This window comes from Uloborus diversus, chromosome 6 (genome assembly GCF_026930045.1).
Source record: "Uloborus diversus isolate 005 chromosome 6, Udiv.v.3.1, whole genome shotgun sequence".
In the NCBI taxonomy this organism is placed as follows: Eukaryota; Metazoa; Arthropoda; class Arachnida; order Araneae; family Uloboridae; genus Uloborus; species Uloborus diversus.
The window spans coordinates 54,553,001-54,576,562 of NC_072736.1; the positions used below are offsets into that span (position 1 = coordinate 54,553,001).

At 31.7% G+C, this 23,562-nt stretch overlaps 2 protein-coding genes across 2 annotated transcripts in view; one reads left to right on the forward strand and one right to left on the reverse strand.

Moving 5' to 3' along the window:
• The window catches only part of LOC129224105 (regulator of nonsense transcripts 1-like), a 368,488-nt gene that overhangs the window by 58,657 nt on the left and 286,269 nt on the right, over positions 1-23,562 (reverse strand). The gene's annotated exons all lie outside the window — the stretch shown is intronic.
• LOC129224106 (DNA-directed RNA polymerase I subunit RPA2-like) overlaps positions 1-23,562 on the forward strand; it is a 47,311-nt gene that overhangs the window by 14,909 nt on the left and 8,840 nt on the right. Inside the window, exons 6-16 of the mRNA XM_054858512.1 lie at positions 650-734; positions 835-1,077; positions 2,344-2,417; positions 2,496-2,690; positions 5,657-5,854; positions 6,813-6,920; positions 7,714-7,890; positions 12,251-12,489; positions 13,563-13,704; positions 16,246-16,402; positions 18,037-18,162. Of these exons, the coding sequence (XP_054714487.1) occupies positions 650-734; positions 835-1,077; positions 2,344-2,417; positions 2,496-2,690; positions 5,657-5,854; positions 6,813-6,920; positions 7,714-7,890; positions 12,251-12,489; positions 13,563-13,704; positions 16,246-16,402; positions 18,037-18,162 (1,744 nt within the window). The remainder of the gene's footprint in view (positions 1-649; positions 735-834; positions 1,078-2,343; positions 2,418-2,495; positions 2,691-5,656; positions 5,855-6,812; positions 6,921-7,713; positions 7,891-12,250; positions 12,490-13,562; positions 13,705-16,245; positions 16,403-18,036; positions 18,163-23,562) is intronic.

Sequence of the window (23,562 nt, forward strand, 5' to 3'; positions counted from 1 at the left end):
TAAATATATAATCAATGAAATAAAATCATTCAATTTTTAATTTTGTTTCGATTATGTTCACAAGTTGTCTTTTAAAACTGAAAAGTTGACGTTCTGAACAGTGCACATCAATTTCAAATCTAAGATACTGACAAAAACTAAAACTAAAAGTTTAACTTATTCTGCAAAACTATATATTACAATTATTTGTATATGTTACTGTGAAAGACCAAAACCTATTATGTGTCGACATTCCCATAATAAAAACATCAGCAAAAGACTAAATGTTTCCTGTGAATCACTGGTGAATGTTGACATTCTCCAGTTTTTGTCTTTCACAGTAACATGCACACGTAAATTCCAAACATACTTGTGTTTAAATCAACCTTGTTTTGGTGATTTTAAAATGTATCACTCCAGTTTTTGTTATATCAAGTTTTTGTGCTGACATTTTTGTTGCATGCACTTTAAGTTGCTTTCTTGATTTCTTCATCATTTTTAAAGCAAAAACTTTACAGCCTAAGTCATTCAAATATAAAAGTATGAAAATATAATTTTGCTACATTTGGGTTGGGAGAACATATGAGTGACAGCTTGCTGTGTTTAAGAAGTACTATATTTTTTGAAGAAGTAAATATTCTTTAAGTTTATTCTTGGAAATTATTTTTAGGAGAAACTGTATGCCTGGCAGTTGTCATTAAGATTTACATTAGAGCGTAAAATGAAAGCTGCAAAAACCATGACGATTACACAAAGTATGTATCATTGGTTCACTATTAATGTAATAAATGTGAAATCAAATAGCTAACCAAAATATAGTTTATTTCTCCACATAATGTAATTTTTATTCTTCAGGTATTTTCAGAGATTGTCTTGCTAAAACTACAGATGTGACAAGGGCGGTTGAAAATGTATTTTCTACTGGAAACTTCCTACCTCGTTATGAGAACGGTTTGACACAATTTTCAGGTTTAGCAATAGTAGGAGATAAATTAAATTTTTGGCGTTACTTGTCTCATTTTCGTGCTGTTCACAGAGGTGCATTTTTTGCTGAAATGCGTACAACTACTGTAAGAAAGTTACTGCCTGAAGCCTGGGGTAAAATTCTATTTTGCTTTATAGTTTACGTTTTAAGCAGTGGCCAATTTACATGTTTGGGGGCCTGCTCGAATGCACTTCCGGGGTCTTTATGTCTATCAGAACAATTAACAAGTTAAATATTTATTACGCACATTTTTTAATCTCACTCAGGGCCCCTTAAGGGCGTGGAGGACTCCTCGCAATTGCAACACAATAAATCTGCCACTGGTTTTAAGTGTTTATGTATCATTTAAGTACTAAAAATTGAAAAAGAGCAATTTTAAATTTGTATTCTACTGAAAGTAAATGTTTATTAAATTTTAAAGATCCATCCCACACACACACACACACACACACACACACATATATATTGAAATCACATTATAGAGGAAAAACTAAAAAAGGAAGGAATAAACCACAAGCCCAAAAATGTACAAAGCAGCCAAACAAATAAGCCAGGTAAATATTATATAAACACAAATATAATAGCAAGCAGGCAAGGTTACATAACAAAATAGATTAAATAAATTCAGTAGATGAAACCAGACCTCCTCAGCAGTGGAAACTTTATCCTAGAGTCAAAAGACCAAAAAAAATACACTAAGAACTAAATGGAGAATGTCCAGTTCTGAAAAAACTAGCATTCAAGAATACAATGGGCTAAATGCACTACATGTGAAAAATAAATGCAGATTTTTAGAGCTAAGACCTAAATTATACTCTGCAGGTTTTGCCTCTGTTATCAGAAGCCAAAAAACTATCAATAATAACCTCCGCCATACGGCCAAAAAAAATTCAAAAGTTTTACCTGTGTGTCTGGTTGCAAAATAAGTTCCATAATCAGCATGTCAGTGATTGTGCCAGTTGAGGAATTGTTTTGCACTGGGAAAAACAGGTAAGACTTGTTTCAAAATTTGTTCAATTCTGTTTGCCTATTTTTAAAATGGTGATGATTCAAGTAGCTCAACCATATAAGTTGAGTACATGAGTACAAGATCTTCCATCTTTGAATAAATTTATGTGCTGATAAACATGAAAATGGTCAAAAGAACAGAAATGAAAGTAGACAAAAATTTTGATGGCTTTTTTTTATTGAAAGAGAATGCTAAAAAGGGGAGACTTATCAAATCCTAACTTAAAGTAATTAAGTTTGCATGTTATGTTTCTTGTATTGTAGTTTTAATTTATTGTTTTTCATGGGATGGGGAAGCTTAATTTTTTTTTTCCTTTTTAGCTCATATCTTTGACTAATCACTATATTATATTTCCCTATATTTTTTTAAGGATTCCTGTGTCCTGTTCATACACCTGATGGTTCTCCGTGTGGGTTGTTAAATCACATGTGTTCAACAGCACAGGTATGATTTAGTAGAAAGCTCCTGCTTTTCAGTTACAGCTAAACTGATTCAGTAATTGATCTGCATTATTCATTTCAGGTTGTCAACATTCAGCCTGATACAAGCCAATTATATAACTTATTCTGCAAATATGGCATGTTAACTTATGATGATCCATCTGCATGTGGATATGTTGTTATTCTTGATGGTAAGGTTATTGGCTGGGTGTATGAAAAGAAAGCTTTTTCTTTTGTTAAAACTTTGAGGAACCTCAAGTCACTTGGATTAGAGAGTGTAAGAATTAATTTATTATTCTTTTTCTGTTGTATTGAAAAAGTTTTGCCTTTTGCATATTAATGCTTGAAGATCTTAAAAATTACAAAACCACTTTCAGTATCAGAACAAAAATGATTTATTAGTAACTAGTGGTACCTGCATGGCTTTGCCCGTAATAGAAAATTAAAAGGTCTTTTGATTCGCCTGTATATTTACAAATAATGTATGGTGAATTTTTTCTCCAATTGGCTTGTGCCCATGTTACGGTTCCACTTAGCGATAATTTTGTAATTTACACGTCCATCTTATGAGAATATTGTTCTTAAAATTGGAATAGAAAAAGAACCACATCGAATTTTCGAAAATTCGCTTTGAGGTGCACACCCCCATGCTACAAATTAACTTTGTGCCAAATTTCATGAAAATTGGCCGAACGGTCTAGGCGTTATGCGCGTCACAGAGATCCTGACAGACAGAGGGACTTTCAGCTTTATTATTAGTAAAGAAATCCCAGATAATTGTTGCCATCCAAGTTTGATGCCATTTTTTTTGAGATGCCAGTTTCTCTTTATAAAAAGCTGTAAGGACCATACAAATCTATTAGTGACTGGTTTTAACTCTTTGGAAAATTTTCTTGCTTTTTTTCATCATTAAGTATGAATTAATATTTTTTGAATTTTATTTAAAAAGGGCTTAGAATATTTTATGCTCTAGACTAATATTTCTGAGTGGTAGCCATTGGCAACCAGAGACACAAGAAATGGTTATAACATTTGCACTTCTGGTAGCCATTTTTTATAAAGTATAGCCTTTGCGCAAAAAGGGAAAAACTTATTCATTGTTTGTAAAACTAACAACAAATTTAGGGATCAGTAAGGCACTCTACAAAAACAACAAACAACATTTTGTTGGATTTTTTTTTTTTTTTTTTTGGACATAAAGATTACCTTAAAACAAAAAAATAATGTTTTTCAAATTTTTAATGTGCCAAAGATGGGATTGGAATTATATTTTTGTGGCGTGATATTCCCTTTAACAAATAAACAAAAACATGGTCGCCACATCTGGTGACTAGGATTTTTTGGTAGCCATTTTTAATGAAATGGTCGCCAGTTGGCGATTGGCGACCGCTTATTTAGAGCTTTACCAGCTAGTAAATTCAGAGTCTGAAAAGGAGAGTCTATTTAGCAACATCATATAGTAGGCAAAGCCTGATTTGAAATCAATAGACTTTATTTTGTTAAATTCTGACAAAATGCAAGTTCTTAATGTTCTTTCTTCAGAACTGAGAAGTGAATTTCTTTACAAAAATTAAAATAAATTAAAAAATTAAACAACGTGAAATTTCCTAGTGATGCTTTTAAAAAAATTTCATTTTTCTTTCTGAAATGTATGCTTACTCTATGAGCTGTTGAAATAAAAGTACAGAAAATTATTTTTACTGCTTTTTACAAAACACGCTTATAAAATTTAGATTGAGTTGTTTATGCAAGCATGAGCCTATTTTGCATATTATAGCTATGTGAATATTTTTGCAAGATAGAAGCAGAATGCCACATCAGTTTCTTTTTGTTTAAGAAAATCGACTGGCTGATAAAAGTCAAACCACAAATTTAGAAGGAAGAGGTAAGAAAGAAAGAGGAATGTCTAAAAATAGATTTTGCACTTATTGAGTTAAAATGGGGAAATTTATTGACAATCAGTTGATCTTTGGTGAAAAATAAAATTTTTGAAAATGTTAAAGATCACAAATAATTGGGAGTTTACTGTAGCTTCAGTTCCAAATTCCAGTTGTCTTACTTGTATTGACTGCGTATGGTGGAGTGGGGAGGAGGGACCTTGCATCAGTGTTTGAATGGGGTACAGCCTTAAAAGTTGAAACCCTTTTGTTTAAAGCAGCGTTTCTTAATTTTCTTGATTAGTGGCACTCTTTTGAACGTCGCCTTTTTTCATAGAACCCCTGTTTTTTCCTCAATAGTATAGCTTGCATGCAACAACCTAGAAATGGTTTATTTTTAACAAAAGCAAAGCATTTGCTTTTAGTTACGTTTTTGTTTAAAAAATATGAAGTAATTTCAAAATTAACACATATTTCTCTGAACATCTACGTTTTGTTTCTAACAAAATTTTCAAGTTTTAATTTTAATATTGTTGGCACGATTCTAAACTAACAAAATAGAAAATTGGTGCTTTTCAGAATATCCAAAACACTGAATATAATTTTTTTCCCACCTGACGTGTTTAGTTATTTTCAATGTTTTAATTTTTATAGATAAACTTAAAGAGTAAAAAAAAAACTACCATTTGTGAAGTAGTTATATCCAGTTGCCCTTTTGAGTACTGCAGTAAACTTGGAACTTGAAAAACTTCATTTTTCACATTCGTCAGTTTAGCATGGTGCTGATGATATGAATGGTACCTATTTTTACTATGACAGTTACATCCTTCAGGCTTTATGAATAAAAGTTTCATTTACAGATCAGGGTCAGCACAAGCCTGGTGATATTGAGTTTTTCGACAGATAAGTTAAGAACATAAATGTAGTCACAAATAGTAAAAGTGCTAACAAAGAATTTTGTGACGATTGAAAACATTCATCTTTTAAGTTGCACCAGAACTTCTCTGAATGGCATCATTTTAAATTTCTGGTGAAAAGGAAGGATCAAGTGCCATGTAAATAAAAGAATCGTGTTCTTGAGCTGACATAGTTGAAGCCATACATTGACAACAAATGGCTTTTTTATCCACTATTGATATTTTCTCGGCTGTTCATTCGGAAAATACCTATCAAACACTTCACACAACTTTTTTTTTTTTCTTTTTTTTAAAAGTGACTAATTTGAACATTTTGAAAAAAAAAAATGCAAGTTTTGTGGAACCCTTGAGTGATCTTCATATTTTTGTGGCTAAATATAGATCACATGAACATATTATTTCAATTAGTACAAAAACTCCTTTTTTTACTCTTAAAAATCATTTTGTAGGTCCCGAAGACATTGGAGATTTGTCTTGTACCTCAAACTGAACATTCTTCTCAGTATCCTGGCATCTTTGCTTTTACAACTCCTGCTCGTATGATACGACCTGTTCTGAATCTTGAAACTGGAGTTACTGAGTTTATTGGTTCTATGGAACAAGTATATTTGCATGTTGCCCTAGATTCCAGTGGAATCGTCGATGGAGTATGTATCTTTTTCATATGCTTTGAAGTGTTATTTATTCTATTAAAATGTTATGTAATAGTTTGTAATTTTTTTTCAAATTGTGCAAAGAGTAATCTGACTGTACAATGTTATGCAATGAAAACAATTATTTCTTACAGGGGCATACCTAGCAAGAGTTACCCAAAGCTGTAATTTGTGGTCCCCCCCCCCCCCCCGTCGAAAAATCTTTGTGTAAACATGAGGCTTGTACAAATTTCAGAAGCAACTAATTTTTACTCTTGTACTATTACAAAAGTTTAAACTAAAAGTAGTGGCATAGTGCAATAAGTGACACCCATTGCAATAATTTGGGGTTTCATCCTCCTCTCCCCACCGCCACCAAATACAAAAAAAAAAAAAAAAGGTAAAGAAAAAAAGTTTAATTTTTACATGAAAACATGAAATTCATACAATTTTCAGAAACAACTACACTTGTGTGATAACGAAATTTTAAGCTGGCTATCGTACAAAAGACAAATAAAAACTGTTGAACACTTTTTATTTCACTTGCTATAAATGAATACGTGCAGAGCTATCACAAGATCAAAAAAGTAAAGAGGTGTATGAAATTGATGGCCTCTTAATTATTTCAAACGTATCTCAAAGGGTCCGGAGTTTCTTCCCCAGAGAATTGTAGTCTTAAAAATGCATTTTAGATGAACTTAGAGAATGTTTGGGGAAAAGAAGCTCTTAAGAGCTTCCACGTTCATTTTTCAAAGTTGAAATGTTAAAAAGACAAATGTTATCTCCAACTTACTTAATTTACACTGCAAAACTTAGAGAGGAAAATAGGAAAAAAAAGATTGTATTATCTTCCTGGTTTATTTATTTTAAAAGAGACATAAAGCAATTTGCATTGATTATTTTTTATTTTGTATTTAAAAATTTGCCTTAATAATTTGTATGACTTAAAAAATATATGTTAATGTAATTACAGGTTACATTGCATCAAGAACTTGATAAACATGGTTTTTTGAGTGTACTTGCTAATCAGATTCCATACTCAGATTTTAACCAAAGCCCCAGGAATATGTATGAATGTCAGGTGAGACTTTTTACTTGATTTATTGAAAATGCTTTCTAACTTTCTGTGTTCAATACTGCAATTGCAGTCACACACACAGTTTTAGTGGTGGAAAGTTAGAAAGTATTGAAAATGCTTTCTAACTTTCTGTGTTCAATACTGCAATTGCAGTCACACACACAGTTTTAGTGTTTCTTAACCTTTTCAATCTGGATGTACCCAATCAAGTACACTGATGTGACATATTCCTTTGTTCAAAAATCATTTAAAACTAGTAAACCCTGGTTTCGGGTCAAATTAAGTTTCTAAATCCAAAAACTCTTACTACCCATTTTAACTTCTTCAATGCTTTCCAGAAGTCACTAACACTTCAACTTTTAACCAAGAACTGTTTAACTATAACACATCAACTACAATGTTAGATAGCAAAAACAAACTTGTTAGAAAACATACACAACATGAAGATTTCGTTACAAAAAACAAACTTAAGCAAAATATTCAACTGCGATGAAGTACTACATACTGCTAAACTGTACACTGCTAAAAACTGATGACAACTGGCACGAGGTGCGCGAGTCCGACTGATTTATAGAAACTTAACTACTCAGTTTAGTTCAGTTCTTAGGGGCGTTTTTCACACCCTTTTGAAACGCTCGGAATTTCATCACTGTCATGTGAATGTTAGAAAAGGTTACATTTTTCAAAAGGTTACATAGTGTGCTGATTTCCTTCTTTCCTACTTTATTTATTTCTCTATATTTCGTATTCTCTTCATATATTTACTACATTGAGACTTCTTATATTTGTTTTTCAGATGGGCAAACAGACTATGGGCACTCCTTGTCATGCTTTACGGTATAGATCTGATAACAAATTGTACCAAATACTAATTCCTCAAGCGCCAATTGTAAGACCAACTATGCATGATTACTATCATATGGATGACTATCCCATGGGTACAAATGCAGTTGTTGCTGTTATTTCCTACTCTGTAAGTTCATTTATAGTTTACACTTCTTTATTTTTCTGAAAGAAAAATACGGTTGCTGATAATATGTGGGGAGAAAATCAAGTTAAAAGTTAATGTATCTCTACATAGTATAAAACAAAGTCTCCAAAAAGTGTCTGTTTGTGTAAACACGCAAAACTCGAGAGCAACTCTGCCAATTTTGCTGAAATTTTCACAATATCTTTCGTTTAGCACTGGAAAGGTTTGCAGACCAGTTCAAAAATAATTCGATGAGTTGTTCTTTTTTTATTCCACTTTAGACCCAATTTTCACATAAATTCTCAAATATTGGTGAAAAATTACTTGCACACATATTAATACTACACATCGTTGGAAAGGGTTAAATTTTCCATTTTCTACGCGATTTGTTTCAATGCTCTAACTGAATTACAGCAGGAGGTTTTTGCGTTTGTAGCTCAAATATTTTTAGTCTTAGCTGAAATTTAGGCACTACTTTCTTCATTAAATCTAACAATAAAAAGTGAAGGAATTGTCCCACAGTTTTCTTTTTGACACCATTAAAATAAGCGATGTTTTTTACTCCAGATTCATCTCGACCCGTGGTCGAAAAACTAAGCTTCTGTCTCGAAAGGAAAAAAAGTTGCAAGCCTTTTTTAAATCAAGTTCAAAAAATCTCATTTCCATACAAATTATAATCCATTTTCTTTCGCATTTTGATTCCTTAAACTTATTTTATTTTGTGTTTCCTTGGTTATGCTTTTTACATCCATTTTTCTCGATTTAATTTCTTAAAAGTATTTTGATATCTATCGTCATTGTTTGGGAAGGAAATTTTGCATGATGTTTTTTTTTTTTAAATTTATTTATTTATTTAAACCTGATTGTTGAATATACGTCACTTGACACAATTTTTATTTTCAAGGTGGACCGGGTAAAGCCTGGCAACGCAACTAGTTTACATTAAAAAGTTTATTGTATAAATTATAATCAATATTTCATAATAATAACTGATACGGATTCTATTGACTTATTTTCTTACATGTGCTTGCTTTTTTTAGACACTGACTTTACTTGTTTGAAGAATAAATAAATATTGAAACCCTAGCATATTGTGTAATTTGATGCATACATGTAATTTTTTCAACAATTTTGAAAATGCACTATGAAGTTCAAACAGCTGAGTTGCCAGAAACTAATTTTGTTCTTGTTTTGGATTCATCAGCAGTGGCGGCCCTGACTTGAATTTAATGGAGTACTGCAACTCTCCAATTTAAAACATACCGAAATAATGTACTGAAATATAGTTAGGGTTTTTCTCAAGACATGAAAATACCAATTGACATTTTCAGAGAAGTAAAAAATATGCAAGGAATAAAAGGCCATAACAGGGATCAATTTTATAGAAAATTAAATTTTCTATGGATGAAATAGAAGATGACAGGACGTAGTGTTAAGTGTTTTTCGGACATTTTAGGGTTTTTAGTTTTTTCTTTCGTTTTATTTATGTTTATAAAACCACATTTTGCCCGTTTCGTATCACCTCCAGATAACAAACAACGAAAACAAAATTGTGCATTTTTAACTTCATAACCACACAGCCAACTTTTCTTTTTATACCACTCCGAATTAAAACTTCTGACATGACTCTTATTCTTGCTTATTCCTGGCCGAGACATTTTAATATCCTGCAAAGGGCAACCTCTTGTTTTGATAGAAACCTTTTCAGCTAGAGTCAACTGCAAAAATGTGAGGTTTTCAAATTTCGCTCATAGTCACAGAACTTATTTCCGGAGGTTCCATTACAAAGCTGTTACACAATAAATGAATATCTCGCTGTAAAAAAAACGTTTTTAAAAGCAGGAACCTTTTTCGTAGATTGTACTCACAAAAGGAATTGCTTCAAATCCAAAGCGACTATATTGACATCACGGTGACTGAAAAACACATACAACTATTTAATGCAAAATATGACAGTACGCAAAGCACAGTGCCACATCTTAGCTTAGACATCCATTTGCTGTTGGCACCATCTAGTGATGCTTGCTCATACTCTTTTATATAAAATTTGAGCATATCTGTAATTCTTAATGGTAGTAATCAATGGAAATATAAATGAACTAATGAGCACATTATATGAGGACAAAAGGCTTGTGTATAGGCACCTTAGACCATTGAGAGATAGACGAAGTCTCCAATTCATTCGCTATTGTATGTGCTGAAGCAGGAATAAGGGCGATAGGTGTTATCTCCGGGGGAAAACATCAAATAATTACAAATAATTAATTTTCGCCATTGTGTACCACGTGACTACCACCTTTAGGATTTTGGAGTTTCCTTCCTATATGTATATTTTACGGGAGATTTCGACTCATTAACATGCCTTATTGCCGTGCGTATAATTGCGCTGTGTATAAAAATGTATAGAATTCAGATATACAGGGTGTCCAAACAGTCCTTGACACATTTAAAAAATTCATAGAAAACCAACAAATTATCACATGAATTTGCGGTTTGCACCATAATACTTTACAGGGTCAAGAGTTTTTATGACATCGAAAAAAAAATGAAAAGGGGGAAAAAAAGAAGAAGAAAAAAGGCATTTCGCAGCCAGGGTGTCAGTATATGCTATGCTTGTAATTCTTCATTTAGTAATTTTTATTCTTTTTTGCATTTTCCCATGTCAACAAAAACCATTTAAAAGTAACTTTTGACACCCTGGCTGTAAAATTCCTTTTTTCTTCTTATCCCCCCCCCCCTTTTTTTTCGATGTAATAAAAACTCGTGAACCTGTTAAGTATTATGGTTCAAACCACAAATTCATACGGACAATTTGTTGGTTTTCTCTGAATTTTTTAAATGTGTCAAGGACTTTTTGGACACCCTGTATATTTTTTTCCTGTGTCCTATAAAACAATGTTAACACTTTTTTCATTTCACCAACCCTTTTTTTTACACACAATAAAATCATGTGCGCAATAAATGCACTTCTCTAAAATCAGCCAACCTCTAACTTGTGAAGTCTATGGAAAATTGAATTTCGGATTTCACAAAGAACATTTTTCGAATTCCAAACACAAAGTATTAAAAATATTTAGAATTTCTAAAATTTTCTCTATTATTCAGCGATTGAATTTAAAAAAAGAAAAAAAAAACCTTTGCTAAAAAATAAAACTATAAACAAGGTTCAAACACCCAAATTTGGGTGGAAAATTTGCAGTTCATCTTTTGAAAGTTTTTTTTTTTCCATCATTCAATTTATTTATTTTCGAAATTTTTCTTTGTGATTTTGAGGTTATTTTTGCAATAGATAAAATCTTTATTGTTTTCATTAATTTTCTTAAACAAAAAACAAAAAGAAAAAACTTTTACGTGGAAGATAGGCTAAAAAATAGTCCGAAATACATTACGATTTAAAACTTTTAACATCATTTTCACAATTTTAATATTTTATTCGATTCCAGTAGACAAGATATAGTAAATGAATTAGTAAAAAAAAACCTATCTTGCACTATAAAAGGAAAAATAAAAAGAATAAAGAAATTTCCATTCATTGTAAAGAACTCTACTTTGCTGCTATTTACTTTGTTTCGAAAACGTGTGTGAAATACTCACTCTATTTCTCAATGAGCGCAACTTTAAGAGCCATTTTTAAATCGGCATAACTCAAAAACTTACTATAGAAATTGAAAAAAAAAAAACACTTATCCATGAATCAGTAAATTATGCGCTTTCGGCTGACAAAAAAAACTGTGCCAAAACATGTAAAGCAGAAGGTAAAAAATTAAAATCAACGACCATTCAAATCCCTACGAGAATTAGTGTAGGTCTGGCAAAACGTCTTCTGTGAAAGCTTGCAGTCACATGGTCTCCCCTTTCTTTCCCTCGCAAAGATTCCTTCCTCAACAACCATGCCTGCTTGTTTTATATACATCTCAATGATCCAAGATATGCATTGCAGTTCCACAGTGCCTATACACAAGCCTTCCCTGTTCATCACTCTCGAATAGCCTGAGCTGCAGCCAAATAACCTCATTTTGAAGTTTGTATATCTTCACACTGATAGCTAAAAATATTTTAGCCCACCAGAAAGAAGTCAACAAACGCCTAGTTACAGATGCAACTCAAAAAGTGGTTGAAAAATCTTAGGTATAAATCTACAAAATTGCTATCCCAGTGTTAATTAAGTTTTTTAATTCTTTCATACCTATTTTTAGTTTTTCTTCATACTTTCTCCTTTTCCATTTTTATTAATTGACTTGTTCATTTATTTTTACAAATTTGACCTATAGCAATTTGTTACTGATCATTTTCTAGATGCAAAATCTTTTCTCCATAAAGCTGTATCAGTCAAAATGATCATTGTTTTTTCTTTTAACGGCAGGGATTTGATATGGAAGATGCTATTGTGTTAAATAAATCATCAGTAGAAAGAGGATTCAAGCATGGCTGCATTTTCAAGACAGAAATAATCAATTTGAGAGTTATTGCTGGAGATCGAGGATTGCAGAAAACTCTTGTGTTTGGGCGGAAAAAAGAAGACAAAGAAAAGTATCCTTTCATTGATGAAGACGGTTTGCCCTATGTTGGAACTAGACTTGGCCGTGGTGATCCAATCTGTTGGTAGGTCTTCAAAAGTAGCTTTTATCTGAATAATTGTTGTATAAAACTTTCTTGTTAGTATATTTTTAATTCAATAAAATAAGCCTCATATATGCAGGGGTCTATCCAGGATTTTTCACAGTCCATTTTTTGTGAAAAATCAAATAATTTTGTGAAAATCAATAAATTTTGTGAAAAACCAAATTATTTTTCAAAAAAATTTTTTTTTGTAAAAATGAAATTTCAGAACTTTGAAATGGCACAAACTGCATCACTGAAACTTAAAGTTGAGTGTTTTTCTCTTTTCTATTGAGAATATCATCCTTGAGTGTTTTTCTAGTATTGGGGGGGGGGGGGGGGCAGCATTGCTCTCTCAGAAATGGGCATCCCTCAAGTATCCATATTTATCTACCATTCTACATTATGTTTAGTCATACTAGAAATGTTATATGTAGGGTCTGGTGGCCTAAAGTGGTCATAAAATCGTAGGTTTACAACTTGGGTGAATGATAAATATGTACAATAAATTCTTTAAACACTTAAACTTTTTTGTTTTTATTTTACATTACATTATTAAAGAACACGGTACATTGAGTTTTAGGAAAATAAATATTGATTTAAGTAGTTTATAGCAGTTTCTTTTCCCTATGTATTTCTGACCACTTTACCCCATGGGGTGGGGGAAAGTGGTCATAGCATTGGGTTAAGTGGTCATAGTTAAAAATAGATGCAAAAAACAAGTGTTCTAATAAAAATGCAATAATGTCAAAAAATAGAGATGAACCGAATATTCCGTTGGTATTTGATGTACTGCATATTTGGTAGACAAATTGAATGTAGTACAACCTTGATATCTTGAATAGCTGGGAAAGAGAAAAAAAAACTCGGAGATATCGAGTTTTCAAGTTATTAAGGTTTTGAAAAAATTACACTAGTAACTCACAATTATACACTCTAGCGTTTTTACTTATCAGTTTATTTATCAGTTGCTGAAGTCAGTTGAGTAAATTGTAATTTGTAATGATATTTTAGTAATTTGGATTTGTATTTGTATGTAAGGTAAATCTTTCAACTTTTGTTTTCTTTATGTATAGTTACATTGATGCCTCTTCTGGTAATTCAATTACTGTCAAGTATAAATCTCTGGAAATGGCTTATATTCATGATGTTAGACTTCTGGGAAATGATACTGGCACAGAAACAAATCAGCAGATATCAATAACTTACCGAATTCCTGTATGTGAGTTTAAAAGAAGTTCTTTGTATTTACATATTTGAATGTTTTAATTCTTGTTGAACATTGTTTTAAGAATAAACCCAAAATTTGGTGGTAATGAGTTTTACTCAAGGCAGATTTGTTTTAATAGTGGACTATGGACTGGATAACAAATATGTTTATATATATTTAATACATTTAAAGCATACTTGATGAGAGTTTTACTTTCTATTTCATTGCAAAAAATAGTTTAAATTCTTTAAAAGTTATTAAAAGATAGCGACAACTTTCCTAAGATAAATTTTCAAAATAATTGTGTGACACTAATTTTTCTGAAAATCAAAATGCAAACTCTATAATTTAACAGCTTTCAACCTCAAGATTAAATTAATTGTGTGTACGTCAATTGATTTTCTCTTTTGTTTTGCTGTATTTGCAAGGCAGATATTTCAATATTTTGGCAAATTGTTTAAAATTCCTATGCAATATTTATTGGTTTTTTGAAAAGGTTTGTACGCATTTATTTTAGTAAAAGCAGGGATGAGATTTTTCCGGCTTTTGCCGGAATTATAGCATTTTTGTTGACTTTTAAAACCTTTCCTCCTTTTCCTCTTTTTTTTGTTTGCCTCTTTCAAGCCTTATTTTTCTAAAAAATAAAAAAAAAAAATACGATTTTTTTAAATTTTCGGTCTCTGATTTCTTAATCTTGCTTTTTTTACCCCTCGAATCTTCATCCTCTGCCAAAAACGTATGTTTTAGAATCATGCCAACGAAGTCAGACACGTTCTGCGCCGAATGTTGCATGCCTCGTTTGAGATTTCCATCTTTTTGCATCCTGCAAGTATTTCAATTATTTTTAATGTTGAGTGGTTTTTGACTATATGCATCTTTATATCTGCTTATTTTATTCATCATTTTCAATAATATTTTTATTACTTTAATTTATTTTAGGAAAAATGCAAAAGTTAATCAAAAAATGTGGCTTAACACCCACAGCCTGGAATTTTATTGAAACTTGGCATGTTACTTTTTTTCTGTATTTAAGAAAGCGTAAGAAACATTTGTCGTGAATCTCAAACAGTTTAGGCTTTACAGCCTGTTAAGTTTTGTGATTTCATGAGGCAGCTGCAAGTTGTTCTTTTGTTTCTGAAATCGTATTAGGAAGTTTTAAAAACAAATTTTGGGTTCTAATGCAAGGAAAAAGATAACCAATTGTTTATGTACATATATATTTATTTTCAATTCTTACTATGAAAAGTATGTTCTACCACATAAAGAAATTTTAGATTTTTCTCTCTGTTGTAAATTTTTGCTTTACTAACAGACCTAATTTTAAAATCTATGTTCTTACTCATTTAAAACTTTAAACTCATATGTTATTAATGAAAAAAAAATCTTTTTCTCTAAAAAAATATAAAAAGTTGACACTATTGTGTGATGCAGTCAAGATTGATCTCTGACTCCCCCAACCCTTTGTTCAATAACTCAGGGGTTAGAAATTGTTGCCTCTTTTACAAAATTTAGATTTATTTAGGATTAAATACTCTTGCAAAAAATGTTGCAATGCAGCAAATTGTACAAAATTATTACTTATACTTAATTAAATAGGTAGCGCCTTTAAAACTGGTAAATTAGCCATATTTTGTTGAATTTTTGAATATCATGGCTTCTGGATTCTATTTTGATGCAGTTTTGGATATCATCCCTTTCACAAATTTTTTTTTTTGGATATCATCCCTTTTACGAATTTTTTTTTTAGATTTCCTCCTTTTTGCTCTCTGACCACTCTCATCCCTGTAAAAGAAAAACTGATCATTTTACATCAGAAGGATGGGGTTAGATTTTTATTTATTGAAAGGACTTCCTTCAAATTCTTATCACAGCCATCACCGTGGGGGTGCTGCTAGTAATATATTTATATATTATAACTTCAAAAAAGTTAAACTAGAATTCCCAGTTTTACGGCCTTTACTGTTTCAAGAAATCCCTACTTTTTTTTTCCAAAAAATCCTTTTTACACATACCTTCACTTTTCTGGGGTTAAGCAAAATTTCAAGATTAATTATTCTCAGCCTCGGTTGTCACCCTGAACAACTTCAGAAGAGTTATATTTTTTTAAAATGAAAGCTAAGATTAATGAAATAAGGGAAAATATATAATAATAATATTGAACTCTAGAACAAAGTTTCACCTTTACATTACCTCAGCTAGTATGTGAAAAGCCATCCCCACAAATGTTCCTTTTTGATGCACGAACAGTTAAATAAAAATTATAGAGAAATTGAACATTTTCTCTCAGCAGCATGTGAAAAGCATAAGAGAAATCTTCCAAAGTATTTTCTATCAGACAAAATCTAAAAATTTCGAGACAAATTATGTTTTTTTAGGACATTTCATAGGGGGTATTAATTGGGACGTAGTAGTTTTTTTTTTTTTTTAAATGGGTAAATATTTTAATATAGAGCCCTGAGATCATACGATTATGAAAATGTTGTGTTATAACATTAGTTTTGGGATTTAGATTGCATATTGTAAATATTTATTCTCTTTTTTTTTTCTAGAGAAATCCCATTATTGGTGACAAGTTTGCCAGCAGGCACGGGCAGAAAGGTATCTGTAGCATTATGCTGCCTCGGGAAGATATGCCATTTACTGAGGGTGGAATGACACCAGATATTCTCTTTAACCCGCATGGCTTCCCTTCCCGTATGACCATAGGTAAAAAATATTACCTTTTCTTCTTTTTCTTTGCATTATGCACCAAGTTAGCAGTTCTTGATTTCTCCAAAAATCTTGATATCTTACACTGATTTTAAGTTAGTAGGAGAAAGAATTAGTAGAAGAAGTTAGAAAGTAGTTGAGTTTATTGCATTTTTTTTTTCTATTTCTTTAAGGATTACTTTCTGAAAACTAATAACATTTAAATTTATTTAAGGACAATTATTTAGGTTCAGATTCAGAATGTAATTTTATAATAGAGCTTAGCCATGAGCATGTATGTGAGAAAGTTACTCCCCCCCCCCCTCTTTTCCTCTCCAAAATATTGGGGTTGAAAGTATCTTAAGTAACGTATATATTCGCGTGTAAGACGAGCTCCCTACTTTCTGAAAAAATCAGAACTTTTTGCCGCTATTTTGAATATTAACATTATGAAAGGGAGGAAAATGAAATGTAATAAAAATTCTTAAGTTAAACAACGACCAATTTTTATTCTTTTGCACCAAAGGGGTTCACTTTTGTGCTTGCAATTTTTGTAAAGAATCCGATTTTGCTGTTATGATTTTTACTACTTGTTGCTCCTATTTTGAATTAATTTTAATAAAATTTTGCACTATAGCCATATTAAGATTATTTTAAAAAATGAGCATTAATTGGCGACTATCCGAACTTTTCACGTAGCGGCCGTTTACACTAATTATTTAGTCTTTATTTCACAGTCGGACCATGTAAAATTACAGCAGAATGTGTAAGTGTTTACTTCTTTAGCATCTGTTTTAAAAGGATTGGACTAAAATGGGGAAAACATTCACGTTTTTGAGTGTTTTTCCCATGAATTGTTCGGAAAAAAAATTCTGAAATTCTGTCCCGCGTATAAGTTAACCCCCCTAAATTTTATCCTCACTTTTTGTACTAAATTTCTTTACTTATACCCAAGGATACATGATACATCTTTCTATTTCTGAGCCAAAGTGAGAAATACTTCTCATTATACTCCTAATTTCTATCTGCATTATCTTCATTATGTTAACAGTGCAAACGTTTACACATATGTAAATTTATTGATCAACTTCTGGATCGCTATTGAAAAGAATACAAAAAACTAGTTATGACCATTTTATTTCTGCAAAAAAGGGTTTTTGAGTTGAACTTACCTAAACAGAAGCAAGTTTATGTTAAGGATTGTTTAGCAGCTGTATTTGACCAAGCTAAAACTAAATATTTATGAACTTACTAGAAAAAAAGAAACTCGGCACTCCCACTAATTATTTCCTCAGAGACTTAAAATTTTCTGTCTGATTAATAAAAAAAATGTCCTTTAAAGTAAGATGTCTTGTTTTTAGTTTGAATTACCTATATAATTTAGCTTTAACAGTTTAGCAGTTAAATTTTAACTGATATAACATATTTTAATTTTTAAAAAAGCATTTTTGTTGGAGTTATGCATAGTTATTAATACACAAAAAAGAGTGTGTCTTGAAAAAGAGCACTCCTGATCTAAGCAACTAAATTTTTAGGAAGATGCGTAATTTAATGGTATTAATTTTTAAACTTGTGTACATGCTCTGATTATTTTATTACTGATGTTTTCTTGCAATTTAACTGCTTCATAAAGATGTTATGTGTCATTACAGGTATGATGATTGAAAGCATGGCAGGTAAAGCAGCAGCTATGAAAGGTACCCTTTATGATGCATCACCATTTACGTTTTCAGAGAGTAAATCAGCAGTAAATTATTTTGGAGAATGCCTAAAAGACGGTGAATATTGATTACTTTTTTAGCTTGTTCATTTTCTCCTACTTATTTGTTTTATTTTTATTTATTCTCCTTTTTAACTCACATTAGTCTAGGATCTGAAGGGGGTTGAGCATGCATGGAAAGGCTGACGCAATATTATTTCTGATTATTGTTTTAGGTACTATGGTGATTACGAAACAACATGTCGCCGCCCCCCTGGGTGGTCGACAACCCCGGGGGAAGGGGGAAAGCAGTGGGGGGAGCCGTTTGCTAAAACACTCATAACTCGCGAACTATTTGAGATAAAACACTGAAAAAAGTAGCAATCGACGCAACAAAACAAGGGCTTCATAAAAGCTAAATATGATTATGGACTTATCTTTGTTGGTTTCTGAGTAAAATTCCATTTTTCGCAAACAAGCAAAATTTTTGAATAAAATGCGCAAAACCAAGTTTTTTTGACCAAAATAAATTCCAAATCAAAATTGTGTGATTTTTTTTTCAAATAAAGTCCTAAATATCATTATTCAGTTTGTTAAAACTATTTAAGTTCTGTTAACGCGTTGAAAAACACAATGACAGTAGCAAGCTCGAACACTATTCGTAGTATAGTTCAGGATCTGAAGGGGGGTTTTGAGCATGCATGGAAGACCTGATGCAAAATTATTTCTGATTATTGTTACAGGCACTATAGTAATTATGAAAACACATGTCCCCCCTCCCCCGGCGGTCGACATCCCCCGGGGAGGGGGAAAGAGTAGGGGGAACCATTTACTAAAACACTTATAAGTCGCGAACTGTAGGAGGTAAAGCACTAAAAATGTGGCAAAAGATGCAACAGAACAAGGGCTTGAAAAACCTAAATATGTTTATAGTTCTATCTTTGTTGGTTTATAAGTAAAATTCCTTTTTTAGCAGCCATGCAAAAATTTTGAATAAAATACGAAAATATATTTTTCCAAAGATAAGTTCTTTTTAAAAATTATTTAACCGTTTAGGGAATCAATAAAATCTGAAACTTCATCATTCAGTTTGTTTAAAACTACTTAATTATTTTCAACGTGAGCGTTAAAAAGCGAAATAGAAAATGCAAGCACTGCCTAAGTTAGCGCATTGAATAAAACGGCAGTATGCTAAGGAGAAAAAAACAGACCCCTTATCCTTATGACGAACTATTCATTCTTCAGTTTACAAACTTATTCTAATTGCAAAGTATTCAATTATGGCTTTAATTTTGTTATATACTGCTTTAAATTTGAGAGGAACTAGGGAACCACAATAGTTTCAATTCAAATATAATTTTAATTTATTTCTATTAATTTATATTTTCAATTTGCATAAAAGAATATTGCGGGTATTGTTTTACTGATATCGTTTTTTATAATTTACCCAACAAAGAACAATAATACAAGAAATAATATGTTCTAAATTAATATAAAAAATGAGAAGCATCTTTGAGCTTGTATGAAAACGAGAATAAATATAAAATTATACACTAGAGTTCTAAAAAAACTAATTAAATAAAATTAGTAAAATAATGCGTGTTAAAAAATAATTGCAGAATATCAGTATGCAAGTATGCGTACATAAAGCATTAATATATCAAAAATTCTGAAAGCTGGATCATACTCTTTTTTGTTGACTTGTAATTGTTCTGTTGAATTGTTCTCTTTCGAGTATTTTGTAGTTTATGGGGTTTTGCTTTAGTTTCAATAGCACAGTATTTACAGCAAGATGAATTATTAATAAAACATTTACAAGATTATTTACAGTTCTTGCCTGCACAGGGTGGAATTAAACTCTCTGATAACACTGGCTGCATCATAAGGTGTGGGTCTTTATTGCTTTATTTTCATTCATGTGAAACCCAAACTTGGTTACATCTAAAGGTATCTATCTAATCTTGGTTACATCTACAACCTTAGCAGTGCCTGCTAAGGTACAGGGGAATTGATTCAATAGTGCAGTTGAGCAATGCTTCTTAGAACAGGTAGGAAATAATTGCAAGAGCATGGTAGAGAGCTGATATTATATTTATTTCTGATGGAAATGACAAGAAATTATTGTGTGTAATGGTTGCATTCGCAAGAAATACCTATTTTCTTGACAATTTTTTTATAATAAAGCTTCTAACTGTTGAAATTCTGAAGCACTCAGATATTGTTTTAATGATAACTCTAGTGTACAAAAAACAGTTTCCGACTTTTTTGGTAAAGTGAAAGCATACTTTTTTGTTCCTATTTTACTTGTTGAATCGCAGTTGGAAAATGCATCAAAAGCAAAATTTTAGATGTTTTTTCCGTAAGTGCTCCTGAAGATAGATGCCATCCTAAAGCTCTTTTCCTTTCCACAACACCAGCACATGAAATGGCAACCTCTGTCCTTTAACAAAGATTGCCAATAAGCATTCATAAGTTTTTGATCTATAAACTATTAGTTACTTTTCCCCCCTATTTTGCACTGAATTATATGTAGGAAGATAGATTCTGTTGCGACCTTCGTCCTGGTTGGACTCGGGCATTTCAGAGAAATTTATTACTTGACTCTCAGATTTTAAATAATATTCATTTTCGTTTTCAGCGTTACCAGACACCAGAAGCTGATTGGATGCAGGAACGGATATGTTACATATTACATACTCTGAAATGTGCTTTTAAAGGTTCTTTTTATTTTCAGGAATGGCTCTGACATGAAACCACTGGTTTGGTACCTAGAGATTTTTTTTTTATAAGCGAAGGAGACTTTCCTGAACTTCTGGTTTTCAAGTTATGAAAACGACAGTGAGATGTACCGATAGTGTTTAAGGTTCACTCGTGTAGTTTGACTATTGGAGAGAAAATTTTATTATTTTTTATTTGGAGACCTGCAAAATCTTTGCTGCGTTTGAAAGTAATGTTTGGGACATTATGGACCAGAGTCATTCCATCGATAACTTCAACTTTGTTCTTAAAATAGGGTGCTTCTTCTAGAGTTTTGCTGCAAGAAGTATCATTTTCAATTGCATTCACGAAATTGGACCTTGCGCTTTGCTTCAGTGAACCATTCTGATGAACCTAACCTAGCATTGGGCTTATTGTATGGGAATTATTTTTAGCTGTACTAACATCACTTTTGAGCTAACGTTTCCCAGGTTTTTTTTTTTGGTTTTCTTTTGCTGCTTTGCAGTCGCTATTGAAGACATTGCCATTGCAGGACTTCTCTGTATAAGAGACTATTCACATTTTCTTTAATGTTCATTAATGTTTCATAACTCAGGTGTAAAATGCGCAAAAGGGTTATCCTGATCATTTATCCTTTCCGTAATTACTTCATACTTGCAAACAATGCATGTTTTAATTTTTTAAAAAGTGCCAGTGTGACCAATACTAAGCAGCTATAATGCGTTAAAGGTTAAATAATTAAGTAATTATTTAACTGGGACATTGTTTTGATAATATTACGAAATAAAACCGCCAAAACAGGAGAGCCACAAAATTTACTTTGGTTTATGTCGAGTCTTCAAAGTACATTCCGCAAACTTTTTTATTTTTTTTTTGTGAATTTCCTCAAATGCTTTTTGAGCTTGCTTTTATTTCCCTTTTCAACACTTTGATAATAATTAAGTAATTTTAAACAAACTGGGTAGTGACATTTCAGATTTTATTGGTTCCCTAAGCAGTTAAATAATTTTGATAATCTGAAAAACAAAAATGCTTATTTTATTCAAAATTTTTGCTTGTTTGTGAAAAATAGAATTTTTTCTCAGAAACTAACAAAGATATGATCATAGTCATATTTAGCATTTATGAAGCCCTTGTTTTGTTGCGTCGATTGCCACTTTTTTCAGTGTTTTATTTCAATAGTTCGCGAGTTATGAGCATTTTAGCAAACGGCTCCCCTCACTGCTTTTCCCCCTCCCCCGGGGTTGTCGACCACCCAGGGGTGCGACGACATGTGGTTTCATAATCACTATAGTGCCTGTGACATTAATCAGAAATAATTTTGCGTCAGGTCTTCCATGCATGCTCAAAACCCCCCTTCAGATCCTGAACTATACTGCGAATCGTGTTCGAGCTTGCTACTGTCATTTTGTTTTTCAATGCGTTAACAGTACTTAAATAGTTTTAACAAACTGAGTAATGATATTTAGGACTTTATTTGAAAAAAAAAATCAAACAATTTTGATTTGGAATTTATGTTGGTCAAAAAAAAGTTTGTTTTGTGCATTTTATTCAAAAATTTTGCTTGGTTGCGAAAAATGGAATTTTGCTCAGAAACCAACAAATATAGGTCCATAATCATATTTAGCTTTAATGAAGCCCTTGTTTTGTTGCGTTGATTGCCACTTTTTTCAGTGTTTTATCTCAAATAGTTCGCGAGTTATGAGTGTTTTAGCAAACGGCTCCTCCACTGCTCCCCCCCCCCACCGGGTTGTCGACCACCCAGGGGGGCGACGACATGTGGTTTCATAATCACCATCGTGCCTGTAACAATAATCAGAAATAATATTGCGTCAGCCTTTCCATGCATGCTCAACCCCCTTCAGATCCCGGTCTACATATATTGTTGCCTCAGAGCAACAGTAAGGCATCTAATCCCAGGAATAACAGTAAGATATCCTACTGTTGCTTTAACACGGCGATATATCACTATGAATTATTGCTGGTAAGTTTTTTAGCCAATCCCTCCAGGGGATTGTGACCAATAAAATATTTTTCTTGTTGAGCTTGACGAGAGATGCAAAATATCTGAAAATTTTGAAGCAGTGAAAAAAAAAAAGTTTTTTCCTTTTTTCCCCCTGGAAAAATTGAGAAAATTAGAAGAATTGATGATTTATAAATTAAAATGTAGTTTACCATAGTTGGAGCTGACCTAACCTGATAGCAGTGTTACTTAAAAATTTGCACAAATTAATAATAACATTGATGTAATAATTCTATCCTGTATATACATGATGGATGGTTTTAGTGAGAAAAGCAGCTTCGGTGTACAGGGAAATTAAATTATCTTACAGCTTGCATAAAAAGTTAAGTGTTTTCATGTGAGACACTGAACATAAAAAAAAACAATTTTAACAAAAACGTTGGAATATAAATATTGGAGTTATCCAGTTTTATGATGTTATCCTGATCAATAATAAAGTACATGGTTGCCATATGTTCGTACAGTATAATCTGCCCTGTTAATTTTTTTTATGCTATTAAACGCAAAAAAAAAAAAAAAAAGTTTAACACTTTTAAATTTTAACAGAAAGAAAAAGTCAATGACTTTTGTTGTGTAGAATTTATTTGTAACATTGATTTTTTATAACACTGCCATTGTCTGAGGCTTTATTTATTCCAATTGTTTTATGTATGAAATTCTATCATTTTATTTACTGCTTACCTTTTTATTGATACAAAATTTGTCTATTAGCAGTTCAAACTTTTTTTTTTCTTTAGA